Raw genomic sequence first — 17729 nt, forward strand, 5'->3', positions numbered from 1 at the left:
TTTACATATGATAATTAATTTCATAGAAACATGTGATTTGATCTAATTCCATATTTTTGTGCTTAATTACAATAGATATTATTGCATTCTACGAAGATAACGGTATTATCATCCTCTAGATTAAAATGTCAAACTGCATGTGGAATCACAGATAGGAATATTAAAATATTAACTCACTGGACAGTGACGTCAAAAACTCGAGCGACGACGCGTTGATGGTAACGCGAACTGACAGAAGTAAGTTTTTGCCATCCGCAGAAGCGTCGCCCCTGGAAAAAAGTGTGGTAAACCCACTTAATGGAGTAACGAAGGAGGATTGCGCGCTGACCGATACTATTCCCAGCCGTTTTTGTCTTTTTACTGCTAATTACGACAACTTTTATCGAAAACCACTCGACTTACATCTCTCTTGGATGCTTCAAATTAAAATGGCGTTGGATTTTAAAATAGGATGTTCTTCAGTGAAATTCGGGGAAACGAGTTGATGCATCGAACATACGATGCAGATTTATTTTTGTGCTTAAATTGAGAGGCGTTTCGCGTTCAGTAGGGATGTTAAACTTGTTCTGGCTATAAGCTGTAGTAATGACACAGGTTGGAATTTTATTAATAAATAGTTATATTAAACTCACATGAAAAATTTGAAAGAAATTTAGAAGCCGATTTTAGAGTTATATCAATTTGAAATAATAAAATGGAGCTACTACAATAAATTGAAGAAAAATTAAAGAAAAAAACTATGTCAGGATTTTGAAATCTTTCACAATAATAACTAATTGCATTATGAACATATGTCATCAATAATGAGTACTTATTTGTTAGAAAATAATGGAAGTAATATTGTTATAAATATACAGTAAAATCAAGATTGACGTATGCAAGAGCTCTGAAGCAGTTCAAAATGAGATACAATAACAGGACAATTTTTATTTTTTAATTAAAAGCAAAGATTTTACGGCTATTAGAGGCTGGGGGCACACGAACGTTGAAAGGACGTTTGAAAAGTGCCAAATAATATTGTCTTATTAATTAGTGAAGTAGAGAAAAGAGGACTAAAAAGCTTTTCCTTAGAATTATTAATAAAAAAAAACAAAAAACATGCATAAGAGGAAATATGTCCTAAAAAATTACGAAGCGGAATCCCAAACACAATAAAATCTAATTTCTAAGTACTGTTTAAACAGTATAAGGACAACTTTCTATGCTTTCTGCACTTCCTTTGCCAACTGACGCAAAATAAGCAACGCTCGTGTACAGTGTACACGTATTGCTCATGTGCCCCTAACCTTAGCGTAAGTCCTAAGTGGTAAGAGAATTAAGGATGCTTTTATTAGTCGAGGTCATTAGAATTCTAAATAGAGGTTCGTCGTACGTTATTAATAACATTATTAATAACCAATTAAAATAGAGGCTTCAAATACAATATACATATTTATTTTTAATTTTTGTCTCATTCTCGTTTCTGACATCGTATTTTTAAATTTTTTCTACCAGTAGCCGAAAATTTTGTATAAAAGGATTAATGTGTCAATATCTTTAATGATCCGCGTGGGAGATCCTCAGTCTAACTGACTAGCTGACTGACGATCTACTTGTTCACTGATGAGTTTCACACATGATCGGTTCAAAGTGAACTTTACGAGGATGAAGATGATTTAAGGGCGATTCTTCCGGGAAAGAAACGTCGGTCTGTTTCGGTTACGTTCATCCTTTTGCCGCATCGTGGTCAAAGGATTCGGAAGGCTCAATATTAACTTGAAACGCGACACCACTGGTCAGAATTTTTATTAACCCTGATCAGGAACCATGTTTCCCTTCAACGAGACCCACTATATTACATCGACTCTGGGTGTGAACAAAAAGGGTTTGTTTATTATTTCAACGACGGAGAACTACTTTCCTTTGGCTACCGAGACGATTCTCGTTGTTACATTGACTGTGAGTTATATTCTTGAATCCCATTGAAATCACCGCCGGCTCACAGTCAACAAGTTGTTCCCTTCGATTTTGACGTATCTATTTTCCAGAAGACTTTATAATGAAATTATAGTTTTTCTTCGCGAGTTCGAGTAAATTTTTAACAAATTCTTTTTACACATCACGTAGTAAACTAAATTTTCTAGCATCCACAAAAAATTATTTTGTTTGGTCCAATATTAAGAAAGTTGTTCTGTTTAAAAAGGTGTCCGAATACTTTCGCGAGCCTCTATAATAACAACAACCCAATACACATATTTAATTGAATATGTAATAATTAAAAATGTATACATATATTATACATGTATCTCAATTGTAAAATCTGTCATAGTGGCAAGAGTTTTAGAGGGAATGGAAGGTACATACGTGAATGGCGTTTGCGCGTGAGTTAGGGGTCCGTTTATAGTTTAAAGGGCTATCTTGAATTTTCATGAATGAACCCGTCGGGCGGGCGTAGTAAGCAAGAGGAAAAGGCAACCGGTCTTCACGACCGGTTTATGATATACAGAGGACACGTGTACGCGGATCCCGATGTTTACGTTTTCGAATTTGTGACAGACCGGAACGGATACCGAAATCTGTTTCCTCCTAAAATGTGTCGACCGGTAATAATTCATCTTTATTCATTTTTTGACATTCAGTTTGCTCCTTTATTATTTCCAGAAGTTGATCAAATAAATGAAGATATTACTAAGTTAATCGAACCTGTTAAAACTAATAAATCTCCTAAATTCTAAACTGAAATTCATCTGATTCCAGTTGCTTTCTTGATCTTTACAAAATTTATTTGGACGAATCGTGAGATTTTTCTGGAGCGTCAAGTTGAAACATTTAGATTAATCGAAAACATTTCACGGTAAACAATAAGAGATACAGCAGATACATTAAAAAGCGTGCGTAAATCAACTTGGGCTAATAAACAGTGTTTCAGTTCAGAAGGAATTGACTGAAAAGAATTCGTGACCAGCTTTTTCTAAAGTTCGTGGAATAATCAAATTCATGAGAAAGATGAACAAAGAAAACTGATTTTCACTCAAATCAATAAGAACAATGAAGAAATTGTATATTGAAATAGCTTGCATAAATTCTATTCAAATTATTTGCAATAAAATGAAAGTTAAAAGACCCATGATATAATACGAAATTGCTTGTTCTACTAATTGTGGACTACTAAATTTGGATTATCCAATAAGTGATATTCAACGAAGCCCGCATAATTAGCTGATTACTTAACAAATTAGAGGAGCCCATTATCGATAACGAATGGGAGGAGTTTATTTTCGGTTTTCCACTAGCAACGCTCGACGGCGTTCATCTCGTTCCTTTCTATATAGGAGATCCATTAATACTCGGTAACGCAATAAACTATATTTAGGGGGCGGCATGGTGCGGCGTACACGTAGTATGATTTGATATCTCCTGAAACGCCACATGGCCCCACTGAATTTCTCTCATCCTCTCTCTTTCTCTCTCTTCGTCTTACACCCACTATTTCTCCACCTTTCTCTTTCGTTTACGTTCGTTCCTTCCTCCCTCCTTTTTTCTCTTTCTTTACGCTGGCTGGCTGGAACCGCACCATTTATATTTTATACGATACGACCGGGTCGTGCAGCTTTTGCTCCTCTTTGAGAGATTAACTTTTAATGACTATCGATCTTTTTGTAAATTGCACGTGGAAGTTTCTCTACATTCTTCTTTACCGCCGTTTCCGCGGAGGAATCCAACTCTCTTCTTGTACAGCACGTCTTAATCATCACCATTTCTCAAATATTTCATTACATTATATGCAAACTAAGTAATTAACGTTATGAAAAAATTTATAATACAGGTTGTCCCAAAATTCACAACTGTTTTCTGGAGATGTGAAAGAGGATGAAATTCTGAATCAAAAGTTCCTCTTCCACATTTTCCTTCAATCGCTATTAGCAAAGTCATTAACGAAAAAATTGGACCAGTGGCGTGCATTTTGGCACACTCTGTATGAAATTGAATATCATTGTAAAAAATACTTGACATACATGTGGCCAAATATTCTTTTACTACGAAATTTAAAGAATGTTGCAAGTATAATATGTTTTATAATGTATGTCTTTTTTACAATATATTATATGATATTAGGAGTTACAATATATCTACTATACATGCCACTGTAATATGTTATGCAAATGAACACTAATTATTAATTGAACAGTTTGGGAGGGAAGCGTGGAACTGAAATCAAGGGAGTACGAGGGGCCAGGAACCACGTGTCATCGCGATGAAAATAAATAAATGGTAGCCGCGTTATCGAAACAGTGCAGAACACCGTGGGCTGACTCTTTTGTTTATGTCTACCAACGTTTTCCCGAAAAAGTAGCCTACTTAAGGACGGAAATAATAATTAATGAACCGGGTGCCGGAAGCTCGAGGCCACGAGACTGGCACGCGTTCCCTTTTGAAGAAGCTACTGCGTTATTCAATCGGGTCACCGATTGCAATTGTCGCATGCTTCGAACATTTCAATTTTGTTGAACTTGTAATAGTAGTACTTCGTGATTTTATAATTTTATAATATTGATGTTTGTAGTTACGCGTATCATGAAAAATGTTGGAATTCATGTTCTGATATAATTGTCCATTTCAAATAATATAACATAATGATTCAACGAATAAAAGGATAAGTAGAGAAAAGTAAACAAAAATGAAGACCAGAATACAATCAATTCAACGTGATCGGCCTTCTAGTAAAACAGTTAATATTTGAATAAAAACCGGCACATGAATTGTGTTTATTTCCATAATGAAATGAAAACTACACCATACAGAGTGTCCCGAAAATTGTGGTACAATCGGTCGGGCGGTAATTCTACATGTAAAGAAAAGAATAACATTTTCTCATTTAATGTTTAGTTTTTGAAAAAAATTAGTTCTAATATCCGTCAGGTACCTCTATACTACCTGTAAGGTATACAATAATTTAGTTTTATGATCAGAGTTGTGTATGCAGCAACATGGTCAGCAATTTGAAAACCTAACGGATCTGACGGATATTCAAACTAATTTTTTCAAAAATTAAGCATTAAATGACAAAATGTTATTCTTTTTTTTACGTGTAGACTTACTACCCGACCGGTTGCACGACAATTTTCGGGATACCCTGTATGTATAATATCTTCTGCGCATGTAGATATCTAACCCCAAAATCAAAAATGATGGAAAGAGAAAAAGGGAATTGTCAAAAAAGAAGGAAAGAAGCATCTCAAGTGCGTTCACAGGGTTCGTCGCGGTTCTCCATAAACGAAGGGGGATGAAGGAGGGAAGCAATTAGAGGGTGATTAGAGGAAGGTGTTCTGGGTTGCGTTTCGGCAACGCGGTCCCCTTGCTACTTTTACACCCCCGAGAAGTCGAGTAGCAGACACCGAATTTCGGTGATACGCGGCTCTTACGATTCTTGGGGTTGTAACCCGCTTTCATCCCCCCACCATGATTTCTCTAGGCCATGCGACGCACGCTTCCTTTCAAGCCGCCACACGAGTGGAGCTGTCGCGATTATTGACTTAAATTAGACGTCGGATCGCGGCTAAATGACTTCCGGTGATAAGCTGTACTAGTGAGAAGGTCGATTAGAAATGTGATTAGAGGCTGGAATGAACGTGTCTGGTTAAAAAGACACTGAATGGTTCTCGGCCTACGCAAGTACGCAAGAGGGCGATGTTTCCATTTTTTAGTGATTCATTAAAACAATTTTTTGAAAAATACATATAATGATTGTACACTATTACATATGTAGTGTAGTATCGTTTGCATATAATAATATATGTATATAGTATACTAGTATAACTAGCATTCCCTTCCGCGGTTTCGCCCGAAATACTTTTGTTTTGGTGAAAAATGATAGAATTTATATGTACATAGATCAATAAATATTGTATAACAAAGTTCTAATGTGCACATTACGTATACATTCATGTACTAAAAATATGTTTCTTAACAGAGTCATCAGAACTTTTCTGTCTCTGATGCTTAACAATCTCTTGATTGCTGTGTTTGGTAACGTGTGAGCGTTTAAGAACGGGAAAAGCGTCCCGGAAAAGCGTAGTCTCGAAGAAAGGCGTGGTAATCGGTCGGCCGGCATCAAAGGGAAGAAATTAGTCGTGTCTAAAAGTGGTTAGTCGATCGCGCGGCGTGGCGCTTCCCTTTGACATCGTCTCAGAGGTCTGTCAAGAAGTTTCTGCGACCAGACTGGCAGCCAGCCACTCGACCGATCACTTTCTCCGTTATCTGCAACGAGAAGAGCCAGAAATATGAAGAAAAAAGTATTAATGGGGAAAAAATGGATAGAACAAACGCCAGCCAGGAATTCCGGAAAATGTGGGAGATTATTCTTAGGTATGATCCTTGTTACACTAAAAAACGTGAAAGATTTCCCTTGTCTTACGATCATTACATCGTATTTAATTATCACATGGTACATTATACTTACTATATTATACAGTACAATGTATGTACGTACATATGTAATAATAACAATATACATACATACAAACAAATATATAATGTAACAATGATATAACATGTTTAATTATTGCAAGAAATTAATTGTACACTACTCAATTCATTTTAATTAATAGCGTTCAGATATTTGAAAAAATCACTCACCTACACATGGAATTGATAAGCGAAACTAATTATTTGAAACCATGCCTGGTGATAATATAAGATCAAGCCAGATGCCTCGGTTATCACTAGACATATAATAATTTATTAGCTATGTATTCTGTTTTTAATTTTACCTAACATTGGCGTGTACGTACGCAACACAAGTTTATGAACGCAGTGACTCAGGCGATTAAAATTCTTCGTCGATGTATCTTTTAATCCCTGCGTCACTCAATGACTCATCAAATGCAGTACACTTTGAAAGTAGTAAAAATCAATCGATTAAAAATAACAGTAATAATATTATGAACAGTATTGGCATTAATTGTTAATTAATTGTTGGCAAATTTTTAAATAAAGAAACACTTTTGATTGTTTGATTGACCTGTGCTTCACACTATGGTAAAATATGTAAAAATAAAATCTTTAACAACTTTTTTGTAGGCATCCCTAGTGTTTAAAAATGTAACCAAATGTTTTTAAAAGTTCTACCCATCAGTATACTAAAGAAAAAAATCTGTTTGTTAATTTTATTATGGATTTGACCCTTTAAGGTCTTCACGACTTGATGACAAATTAATTCATGCGATTGGCTCGAAGAAGCACGTGCACAGGAACAGGAAGACAGGTGCCGAGTTCCGTATTTATGCGACACTTTGTCCCGGTCAGGGAACTGTCCCCAGAGATTACTACCGTTTAGGGTGAATCTCTTTAGCGGCGGAAAATATACCCGACCGCATCTTTATCCTTCTGTCAAACAAAAAATAGATAATCAATCTTAGAACAGAAGTGATGGATTCTGAACTTGAGTAGAAATTTATTAATAATTTGAAATATTATCAACATTTACTTTCTCTTTCATAGGTAATACGTCATTTATATTTTTTTTATTCAATTACGCCAACACTAATTGTACAATAAACTTAAAATTTGTGTGCAAATGGGCACAATGGATCAATTTATTATTTTTATTATCTCGTACTCGATAAGAAGTAAAGGAACATGGAATATTGGACATGTCATTTAGTAGTAATGGATGAAGAACGGTTGAGAAAAACGAAGAGCAACCGATGAAAAAGAAGTAGAAGAATAAGAAGTGGTCGGTTACGCCCTCAGATCGAATTACTCGCGATGAGATCGGCAGCAACAGTGGGCGTCGATCGGTAGAATCTTTTACAGCGAAACCTGATACGGATTTTTTTTCCTGTCTAGCGACTAAACGTTTGGCGAACTTTTTACCACTTCTTGATCTTTCCATTACAGTAGCTACAGAAAATATCAGTAGCTAATTAGCATACATTATTCATATTAAATAAAACAATCAAAAAGCAAATGAAGTTTTGAGTTAATGAATTCAAATAAGTTCCTATGTGTCTATATTAGAATTTAGTATGCGTGTGGTAGATGATGATAATTACTATTATGGGGAATTATTTTTATTTATGTGTTAGTGATAATAAGTACTATTATGGAACAAGTTTTATTTAATAGATACCAAATTGAATGATAAGGTGTCACGAAAATCGTGTGATGAGAGTTAGTACCATCTATTTGCCGTCGCGCGTAAATAAGAAAAAGATAAAGCGAGATATAAGAAAGGGAGATATCAACGCGTGATGAAGACATAAAATCTTGGTATGATTCGTGGAAATAACTTGGGAATGTGAACGCGAATAAAGCAAAAAGCCATTTCTCGAAGAAAGAATATATCTTGAGAAGAGAAAAAGGAAGAAGGCCGTGGTTCAAGTGTAAAACACGAAGAGGCGCGCATAAAGAAACTCAAGTGGTTGCACATGAGGGATCGAGACTTTTCGGTTATCCACGTCACCGATTGTTCTCCCTTCCCTTTCCTTTGATCGTTTATTGCCTGGAAAAGGAAGGGAAAATTTTGACGGTCTTTTCTGACCGTTTGACCTTTTTGACCTTCACTTTCTTTTTTATTGTTAGATTTACATCCAACTAATAAATACGTTTCCAGAAAACATTTAATAATTGCTAAAACACTTCTGATGATTTTGTTTGATAAAATTGTTACTTTTAAATAATGACTTGAAATTTTCGAATACATATTTAATTATCGGCTTTTTATTCTAGGCATGAAAAAAATAATAAATTATGTTCAATTCTCGTCGGTGTTCATACACCCTTTGAACGCTTCACAATTCTGCATATCTTTCTTGCGCAGGGGCCATGTTAATCTTCTCTCTATCGTTCCAATTTTAGTATATGCACTACTGAAGCAAGTACAGCTGTGTATATAGCCATTGTTAAATCATTGCGACACCGATAAAATAATTTGAAAAATTACCGACAACGTCTTATTGTTAGTCTGTTATTTTATCTATCTATTGATTAACTCGTTACATCGTGACTGCGACCTGTGCAACATGTGTCCGTTCATCCTTGGACAGAAGTGATTTATGAGAGGAAGAGTTTAGGTATTATGCAGAAGCAGCATGAAGTACTTAAGCTACGTACAATACCAGTAGAAAAATTCCTACAAAACACGCAGATTTTTTCAAGCATAAAGTTTCCACGTGCATGCCAGATATGAAATCGTGGTTCCTTTGTATCCGACTGTGCGGCGGATAACCAAGTCAGGACGGATCACGTAGTAGTACTATTGTCAACTGAGCTTTGGGTCGCATCTTGCAACAGCATTGCGCATCGAGAACGTGTAGGCGACCCTCAAGGCCTCGAGTTACAGTTTATTGCGCCGGTTGTCTTCCTCGGTGGCGCGTGACACACGTTAAGTCGAAGTCCTTTCGAGGAGATAGTCATTTTTTCTTTCCGCTTCTTTGGTCCTCCGCTCAGCGCTTCGGGGGAGGTTGGCGCCAGGTTGCGGCGCCTGGATGCGGGATCCCTTCCCATCGATATCGCAAAAAGGACTGTTCTTCTGGGAGGCACGGATCGATGTCCGAGAAATAGGAGAACGTTACATCGGGAACTTGTCCTAACTTCGCTCGTCCTTGAAATCTGAAACACCGAACGGAAACTGGGACCCGAGCTTTTCTCCAACCAGAAAATGTATTTGTTTAATAATTTATTAATTATTATTAATAAATAATTTTATTGATTAATTGTGATATGTATCAAATAATACACATGCAGGCTATTCCGTTTAACAGTGGAATATCTCGAACGGGGTTACAGCAAACAAAAATATGTTTCAATGAAAGTTGTTTGGTATTATTTGACACAACTATTTTTAAATCAATAAAATAATGCTGACCACTCTGTATAATATTAATGGTTAATCATAATTAAATTTATTCTTTAAGAGTATCTATAAATAACTATTTACAAAAAGGTTTAAACTATGTGAGATCATCGGTCCAGACATTTCCCTTATTATAATTATATATACATATTAATGAACTTATTCTTAATATATTTCGCATATTTACATCATGGAACTGTTCATAACAAGTCTACGAGTGTAGAATTACGAAATTAAGTCTTCATTAAGCTGATGTACTTTTTCTATGAAAAACAAACCCCCGCCATTATCACTCAAAGTATCATTTTCGACTACCAGCATCGTCGCCACGAAATAGGATGCAATTTAGTTATTACGGAGAACCCTGGGGCAGGTCGTGATTGCGTAAATTGGTATTAGGGGTTGCAAAGTTAGTAGACAGACCGACACCCTGCGGCGAGGAATACAGCCGGAGAAAGAGTGGATTGTCAACGGAGGATCGACGCGTTGTCGACATCTGCGAGCCCACCGTTTTTCCGCAATGAACTCACGCAACGTAGTCCCTTCCTTCTATTCTCCTACGAACGTTATTTATGTGAGGCTTATTACGGACGGTTTCCGTTTTTTTTTTCACGCGCTATTAGCATGCACAATGAACCCAGCGATAGTAGACAGGAATTTTCCAATGGCCTGATGGGTTTATTGGTAATTGCGAGGGCTTCGCTTGAAGGTTCTGGAAGTAGATGAAAACAGATGCTTTGCAGAATACTGTGCAATAGTTTTCAGTAAATGAAGCATAGAATATTTGAGTAAGTTATATGATTGAGGATCATTTTCACCAATCGTCGATTAAATAGATCAAAGATTAAGCGCAACCAATAGCAAAATTTGAACTGTATGTTGTTCTAAAAGAAGAGATCAATTATAATGTATATAATATAATTTAATACGTGATGCATAACTAATAGTTCAATAATTTCTAGATTAGTTAATTACGTTTAAAAATAGAAATATTTAGAAAGGGCTTTAGCTAGGCTAATTAAATTGATCAAATTAATCAAAACATGGTAAAGTGGGCTTAAGTGTAATGCAATTAAATATTACGAGTTTATTGAAATTAAGTAATTGTACGTTAGAGTATGTAGTAATCTTAAATTCATCACAGTAGGTAATAGATCGTTTAGATTTTAATTACTTATTTATATAGAATCATTTTATATAAAATTTCTGTCACTATTTCATACTGTTAAACGTTACACATCGTTTTATGTATTACTTCATGAATCTTGCGGAAAGGAGAGTACACAATTCTTTTGTTTGTATATTAGAAAGAGGAATATTTGTAAAAGCGTTCGATGAAGTGACGTGAGGCCTCTTGAAATTGTTAATCGTACGAAATGAGGATCTCTTTTCGAATATTTGAACGAAGCGTTCGTGAAAATGCTGGGTTTGTTTTCCCACGGAAGAGCCGAGGCTGTCCCAAGGGCGTTTTTTCAAGCACGTGTTGCGGCTGCACTTTGCAACCCTTGAAATACGCTAACGTTGTCTCTTCTTCGTTAATGATGTCATCGAATTCCCACGTATACCGATGTTTTACAATACACTCGAGTAACCGCTAATTCAATTGTCATTTTTTATCTCGTAATTTGCATCTACGCTATGTAATGAAATGTCGGTATATAACAAATTTGTTTCAAATTTTCGTAACATATTTTCAGTTGAAAATAAAGTAATTCACAAAACTTTAAAAGAAACTTTTGTTTAGTATGACAGCACGTTTGAACGCAACAGAAATAGAATTCTTCATGAAAAAGGGGTAAGAATCTGAATGTACCAAAAAACGGCGAAGAATTTGTAGAAAATCGATTTCCCGAAAGGGTCAGTACACTCGTATCGATTACTTCCACGGACAAAACAACTGCTGCATTCTCGTCTCGGTTTACCTTGTAACCTTTTTTGGAAAATGAAGAGACTACCATATATAGAAAAGTCGTAATAAAAACAGCGGCCTAAGTAAACAGTGACACGAGCTTCAACTAATATTCTACAAACGAACCGAGAAGAGTTTCTCCGGATAGCATTTTCGTGTTAATTGCGAACGATTTATGGAATATCGAAGGAAAAAATAACACATCATCAATTACCCATCGCAGTAATCTTTATTCATCTCTCTTTTTCTTATTATAGAATATGGTAAAAAGCTCGCTGAGTCATAGAATTATTCAGCGTGTACATAAGATTGGTCTTCGTATTAAAGAACATTGTAATAATAAAATATAGCATAATAATACTGTGCTCCATACTTTACCAGAGTTACATTAACGACTAAATTAATTTGTAAGATTTAAGCAAAAATTAGCTGAAGTGACGAAAACTGTGTTGCGTTTGTGCATTAAATTGTGTTAATCCTACCGCTTCAATTGATAATAATCATCGTACAAGATCATCGCATTGTTACTTATATTATGGACACTATCATTGATATAATTACGTATTTAACTAACATTAGAGACGCCTATTTTCAAAGTACCAATTTACGATGAACGATCTTATTTTCTTTCGTTTCACTAACATTCTTCCCGTTTCCCAAATTATTTATCAATTAAATAATGTAGTCTCTAATTAATTTTATTATATGGGTGTTTCACAGCTGATTTGTACCTTAATTTCCTATACACCTAACTACGCGTTCGCGTTAAATTACTTCCAGGTCGATGAATCAACACCGACTTGTACAAAAAGTGACTGTTCGTATCCATTCCTGCGTGATAAGAACAACAAAAACAACAATGATAAAATACGCAAAATATTGCAGTATCAAACACAAAATGTCAACATCGTGCTTGTGATATTCGACATATATTTGTTCTCAATTCACGAAATGAGAATAGCTCCAGCAACTTTTTGCATTGCAATCACACTTTGTTGTTACATTTAATTACTGTAATTTAATTCTCAAGCTCTAGATAAGACAGAATCTTGTTTAACTTAATCAAGAACTTTAAAACTGAAATTGAAGCTGTCACAATTTTTGTATAAATTCATAATGTATTATTTACATCATTCTCCTAATCTTCTATTCGTATAAAAAAATGCTTGACCAGCAAGCTAATTCCTCTTACCAACAAATCAACACCTTGTGCCGAGTACTATTCACCTGATCTGATACCCTAAATCTCATTCTGACTGAATCCTTGGTCACAATCGACTCACGAATGATCTATTTTGTCCTTCGCTTGAAACGATTCGGTATCTTCATCAAACCCGTTATTTTGATGAACGTTTTTCTGCCAACTGTCGCTACCTTCTGATCTGATCACAAAAATGAACGGACACTTGTCATCTCTGTCACCTAATTTGAGGTCCTGCGTAGAAATGGAATGGTAAGTTCCTTGATAAGTCTCCGTGTTATTATACACGCTGCCGTTGCTCGATTTTCGTAAAACATTCTCGCAACTTTGGGACAACGTCGCTGTAGATTCCTCTGTGGAACGGTAGATCTCTTTGTTGGAGTCGGTCGAGCTGAAATCGTTCGGTTTCGAGAGTTTCGATTGTCGTTTGCCGTTTAATAGAAGGGCACGATCGAGGGTCATGAACGGCATCTCGAAACATAGAGTCCAAAGTACAGCGAGTAGCATGGTAAGGCACAGGTTGCTGAAGAAACTACGAAGCTGGAAGTTTTTTTAAGATTTATTATTTTAAATTAGTCTGAAATAGGAATACGTTTGGAATTATTTTATGAAAGGAGCAATATTTCTAATAGGATTTTAAATATCTTTAAGGTAATTGCGTTCAAAATTAATATGGTATGTGTTACTTACAATTGCCATAGCAGAAATAGTCCCAGTGGTTCGGACCGATCCAGCTTCCGTCAATAGGAAAACGTAATGGCATAAATAAGCACTGTACGTTAGTTTACTGAAGGGAACCCAGCCCTTCCAGGACAAAAGTTGAGTAATGAAACCTAAAACAAAACAAAAATTGCGTTAAATTTATTGCAAAATACTTAATATTATTGCAAAAACGTCATTACAATTGCAAAAAACATTAATTCAAAACATCATTATAAAAGACATCGTGCACTGGTTGCTGACTGTCAATAAAAGATTACATACATCAAATAATAATGACTAGTGAATCATATTTATGTTTAACTCTCACCACCATAGCTATGAGAACAGCAGAAGATAATCCAGGAGATGGAGAGGGCGAAAATTTGCCTGTGGAAACCAGCGTAAAGGCTTGCCTCGATGCTATTGTAGGCGTAGTCATCGAAATACATCCAACGGGGGCAAACGAATATAAAGGAGCCGGATATCGCCGCTACCAGCCAACCGAGAATCACATACATCTATAAAACATCATCAAATTTTAATAATCAAACGATATTGAACTGTTGAAGAGAAGAGTCGAAATATGTTCTAGAATGTACTCTCTTTAATGACCGCTTTCTTTGGAATATAATGAACGCTTCAATGGAATAAAATTTTCTTTTCCCATTTCTAACAAGAAAAACAAGAAACAATTAAGTACTTTTCGTATATTACACAGATAGTTAAACACATGCGCACGCGCGCGCGCGCACACACACACACGCACGCGCACCCCCCCTCATCTAAGAAAAACTAAGTTAACTCAGATCAACTGTAAATAGTGATTTATGACGTTTATTTATACTATTATATTGAAGAAGAAATTTTTTTGAAGATTTTATTGAAGAAATGTATAGGTAAGTTAATCTAAAATAAATTTTATTCACGGATGAACTTAAAAAACCACTTTACCCACGTAATAAACCCACCCGCGGGAATAATGAGCGATTTTACTTCCTTGTTGCATAATGTACTATTTCGGAACATCAGTCCCCACTCCAGGGTAAAATTCGTTTGTAAAAATACTCGTTGATTTATTACTTCAGTTACTTATTATTTCAGTATTTGAAGTATTATTCAACGTGTTATCAAATGATAATTATTGAAAGGAACGTTTGCATTGTCATATGAATTATAATGGAGGAGTGCATAATCAATCAATTATGCATTACAAGAGAGTAAGAAATACTTTTCCACAAGTAAGCTCATCATTAATAAAAATATAATCTTTTTACGGCAGTTGTCCTCTCAAACTGATTGAAATATGGCAGTTATTTCCAAATTGTCGAATGCGTGAGGTACGACTCGCGGATGTGCATCGCATCTGGCATTAATGGTAGGGAATGTAGTAAATCTTTTACTGCAGGCACTTTTTGTTAGTGGCACGTACTTCTTAAGGGACTTGCAAGAGGATTACCTGGAGAAAGGTTTTCCATACGGTTTTATGGCGGTAAGGGTTTGTGTAAAGTAAAAGATAATCGAGGCATCGACCTCTAGTAACTGCAAGCCGCGGAGCAGTTGAGCGTTTAATACGCGGGTAATTTATATAAAAAATACAAAAAGACCGCGTTTTTCCTAAGGTCAGGCCAAACATAGTTTTACAAACGAATCTTACCATAGAGTGGAGACCGATTTTTTTCAAGGAAAACTGCAAATATATTATCATTCAGTTGCGAGTCGGATGAAATCATATCAAACGCGGACTTTTATTAAATGTTTCGGATATACGCGCAGTGCAACGACAACGCGGAGACGGCTGCCCGGCAATACCTGGAGCATCATCTAGGTCGAATCACGATTTCCGCACAATCATTTAGGCGATTGGCCTCGCGGTTTTTCTCGGCTGGCTCGGTACGCCTGAATTGCATTAATTCGGGACGATGCACCCGAATATCCGTGTCTGACGGTCTAATATAAACAATCGTAGTGCGTGAAAATTGTGGATTTAAAAGTGACAATGATCGTGCAGTGAAAGTTCCTTGACCAGCACCTGAAATCAGCTATGGCCTACCATTTGTTCTACCTGCGAGCGACAAGGATCTGCAGGATCATTGACCGTGACCTATCTTACTCGGAGTAGCTGCACTTGCGGATGAAGGAGTAAGTCCAGTCTCTACTGTTCTCTACTGTTTTTACAGATTTTTCAAATTCAATGTTCGCTACGACTTTTTAATTTCTCATTTGTTTTATTAAATTCTTCTTTCCCCCATCCATTCCACTTGAATAACGATTAATTTTTATTCATAATAAAGAACGAACAATTTCCTTGCACTGTTATTTATGTAGTTTATTATTCGTTATTTGCTTCAAACACTTCATACTGAGTGAAGCACTTTTTTCCCTGGCTACGACCGAGCGTCACTACTCGAGCTAAGACGTCTGTCACTAATTATAAGCGCGAGCGAATCGCGCGCTCTCATTGGTCAGTGTTTTTCGCTTATAATTCAAAAACCAGGCCCCATTTTACATTTTACCAAAGGAAATTGTTGTTCATAATGACGGTTCCAATATCTTTTACACAACGCTCTGTACGATATGTTTACGTCAATTTAATAAGATATATTTAAATTAATTTGGAAAAACGTTTAAAGAAACGTTTGATGAAGAATTATATGAATATAATTGCATAATGATTTGAGAGGATATACTTACACGACGAATTTTGATGACATTCGACTGATTTTTGTACAAAAGGTAACCGACAGCAAGACCGATGATGTAAGATCCGTATCTGCTGTAAACTTTTGTGTAGATCTCTATGTAAACGTTGGCTACGTCCATGTTGCTAATAACAATAAGAGTAGGAAGATTAAAATAAAAAACGACAATGGAATACGTGATGAAAAAGCTTGTTAAATTAAAAGCAGTCGTGCGTGAAATAAATCAGATGCCAGTGCGTGGTAACGAAAGATTAGTATGTTTGCAGATACAGTGAAGCCTATAAATATCCGTACATTTCAAAATTGAGTAGCTTTTTTAATATTTACTTCTTGACGTATACTAATGTGTGCGATTAATTCCTTATGAGACCAGAAACTATTGTTTTTTCAGTCGACAAATTTTATTGCAAAACAATGTTAACATTGTTTTGTTTTTATGAAGAATAGAAGAAAGTTAAAATAATTAACTCTCTTTGAACAAAAATGACTGAGTAAATATTAACAAATTATTATTCGTTTAATTCCTAATGAATGTTAAATATGCGTATTTTTCTAGATAATATTAATATAGCAATTTCGACAAAAATTTGCAAAAGAATGAGATTGAGACAAGAAAACCTAATTTACTTACTCTTTATAATAGAGCATGGTTCCAGTTAGGTTTAGGGTGAACGTAATTAGAAATGGTATCAGAATCGAGGTAATAAAGCCAAACGCAAAGACGATCCAGAAGAAGATTCCTCTCGTAAACTTGATCATTGGGTATAAAAAGATCGGCGACAGCCATACCAGTTGCATATCAGTCGCCAGATACCAGGATTGTGACATGCACTATAAGAATAAGTGATCAATTTATTGAATGAACTTAATAGGTAATAACATTTCCCAAAGTTTTAAAAATTTATATGAACAATAATAGTTAATAATATTAATATATTCTGCTACTTGATGATGATAAATAATAAAACACCAAGCTAACTATACTTACAATTTTAGGTAAATTAACATAGTTGTTTACATAAAGCAGATTGGTCCACCAGTTTTCTCGGCAGTAATCCTTGTTGGCGCCGACCCATTGGTCCCAGTGCGGACCCGAGCCAATTTTGTAAAACAGTGTGGCATAAAAGCCGATCATCATAGCATAGGCCGGCGTCAACCGGAAGTAACGATGGATGTAGAGTCCAAATACGTCGAACTGACCGCGAGGATTCTTCTCATTTTTTATTAGGCTGGTGTATGCCATCAGTACGCCGCTTATCAGAAAGAACGTGTCCGTAATTATGTTCGCGTTCAGTACCAGCATGTTTGCCCAATTCGTGTGCATCTTAAATTTTCAAAGCGATAGACAATTTTTAAAATAAAATACTAATTATGATTGAAAAA

The 17729-nt window shown here is 35.7% G+C and overlaps 1 protein-coding gene and 1 non-coding gene across 2 annotated transcripts in view; both read right to left on the reverse strand.

Moving 5' to 3' along the window:
* Positions 1–8755: 8755 nt before the first annotated feature.
* LOC113464011 (U6 spliceosomal RNA) lies at positions 8756–8862 on the reverse strand. Its single transcript, XR_003388844.1, has one exon. It is a non-coding gene; the product is annotated as a U6 spliceosomal RNA (small nuclear RNA).
* A 3092-nt stretch (positions 8863–11954) lies between these two features.
* Positions 11955–17729, reverse strand: part of LOC108622478 (O-acyltransferase like protein) — a 19943-nt gene continuing 14168 nt past the window's right edge. The window contains exons 6-11 of the mRNA XM_018020383.2: positions 17335–17670; positions 16978–17177; positions 16339–16471; positions 13976–14165; positions 13636–13778; positions 11955–13485 (exon numbers count right to left, since the gene is read on the reverse strand). Of these exons, the coding sequence (XP_017875872.2) occupies positions 13024–13485; positions 13636–13778; positions 13976–14165; positions 16339–16471; positions 16978–17177; positions 17335–17670 (1464 nt within the window). The 3' untranslated portion in view covers positions 11955–13023. The remainder of the gene's footprint in view (positions 13486–13635; positions 13779–13975; positions 14166–16338; positions 16472–16977; positions 17178–17334; positions 17671–17729) is intronic.

This window comes from Ceratina calcarata, unplaced genomic scaffold (assembly GCF_001652005.2).
Source record: "Ceratina calcarata isolate Rehan_Ccalc_2016 unplaced genomic scaffold, ASM165200v1 scaffold224, whole genome shotgun sequence".
Lineage (NCBI taxonomy): Eukaryota > Metazoa > Arthropoda > Insecta > Hymenoptera > Apidae > Ceratina > Ceratina calcarata.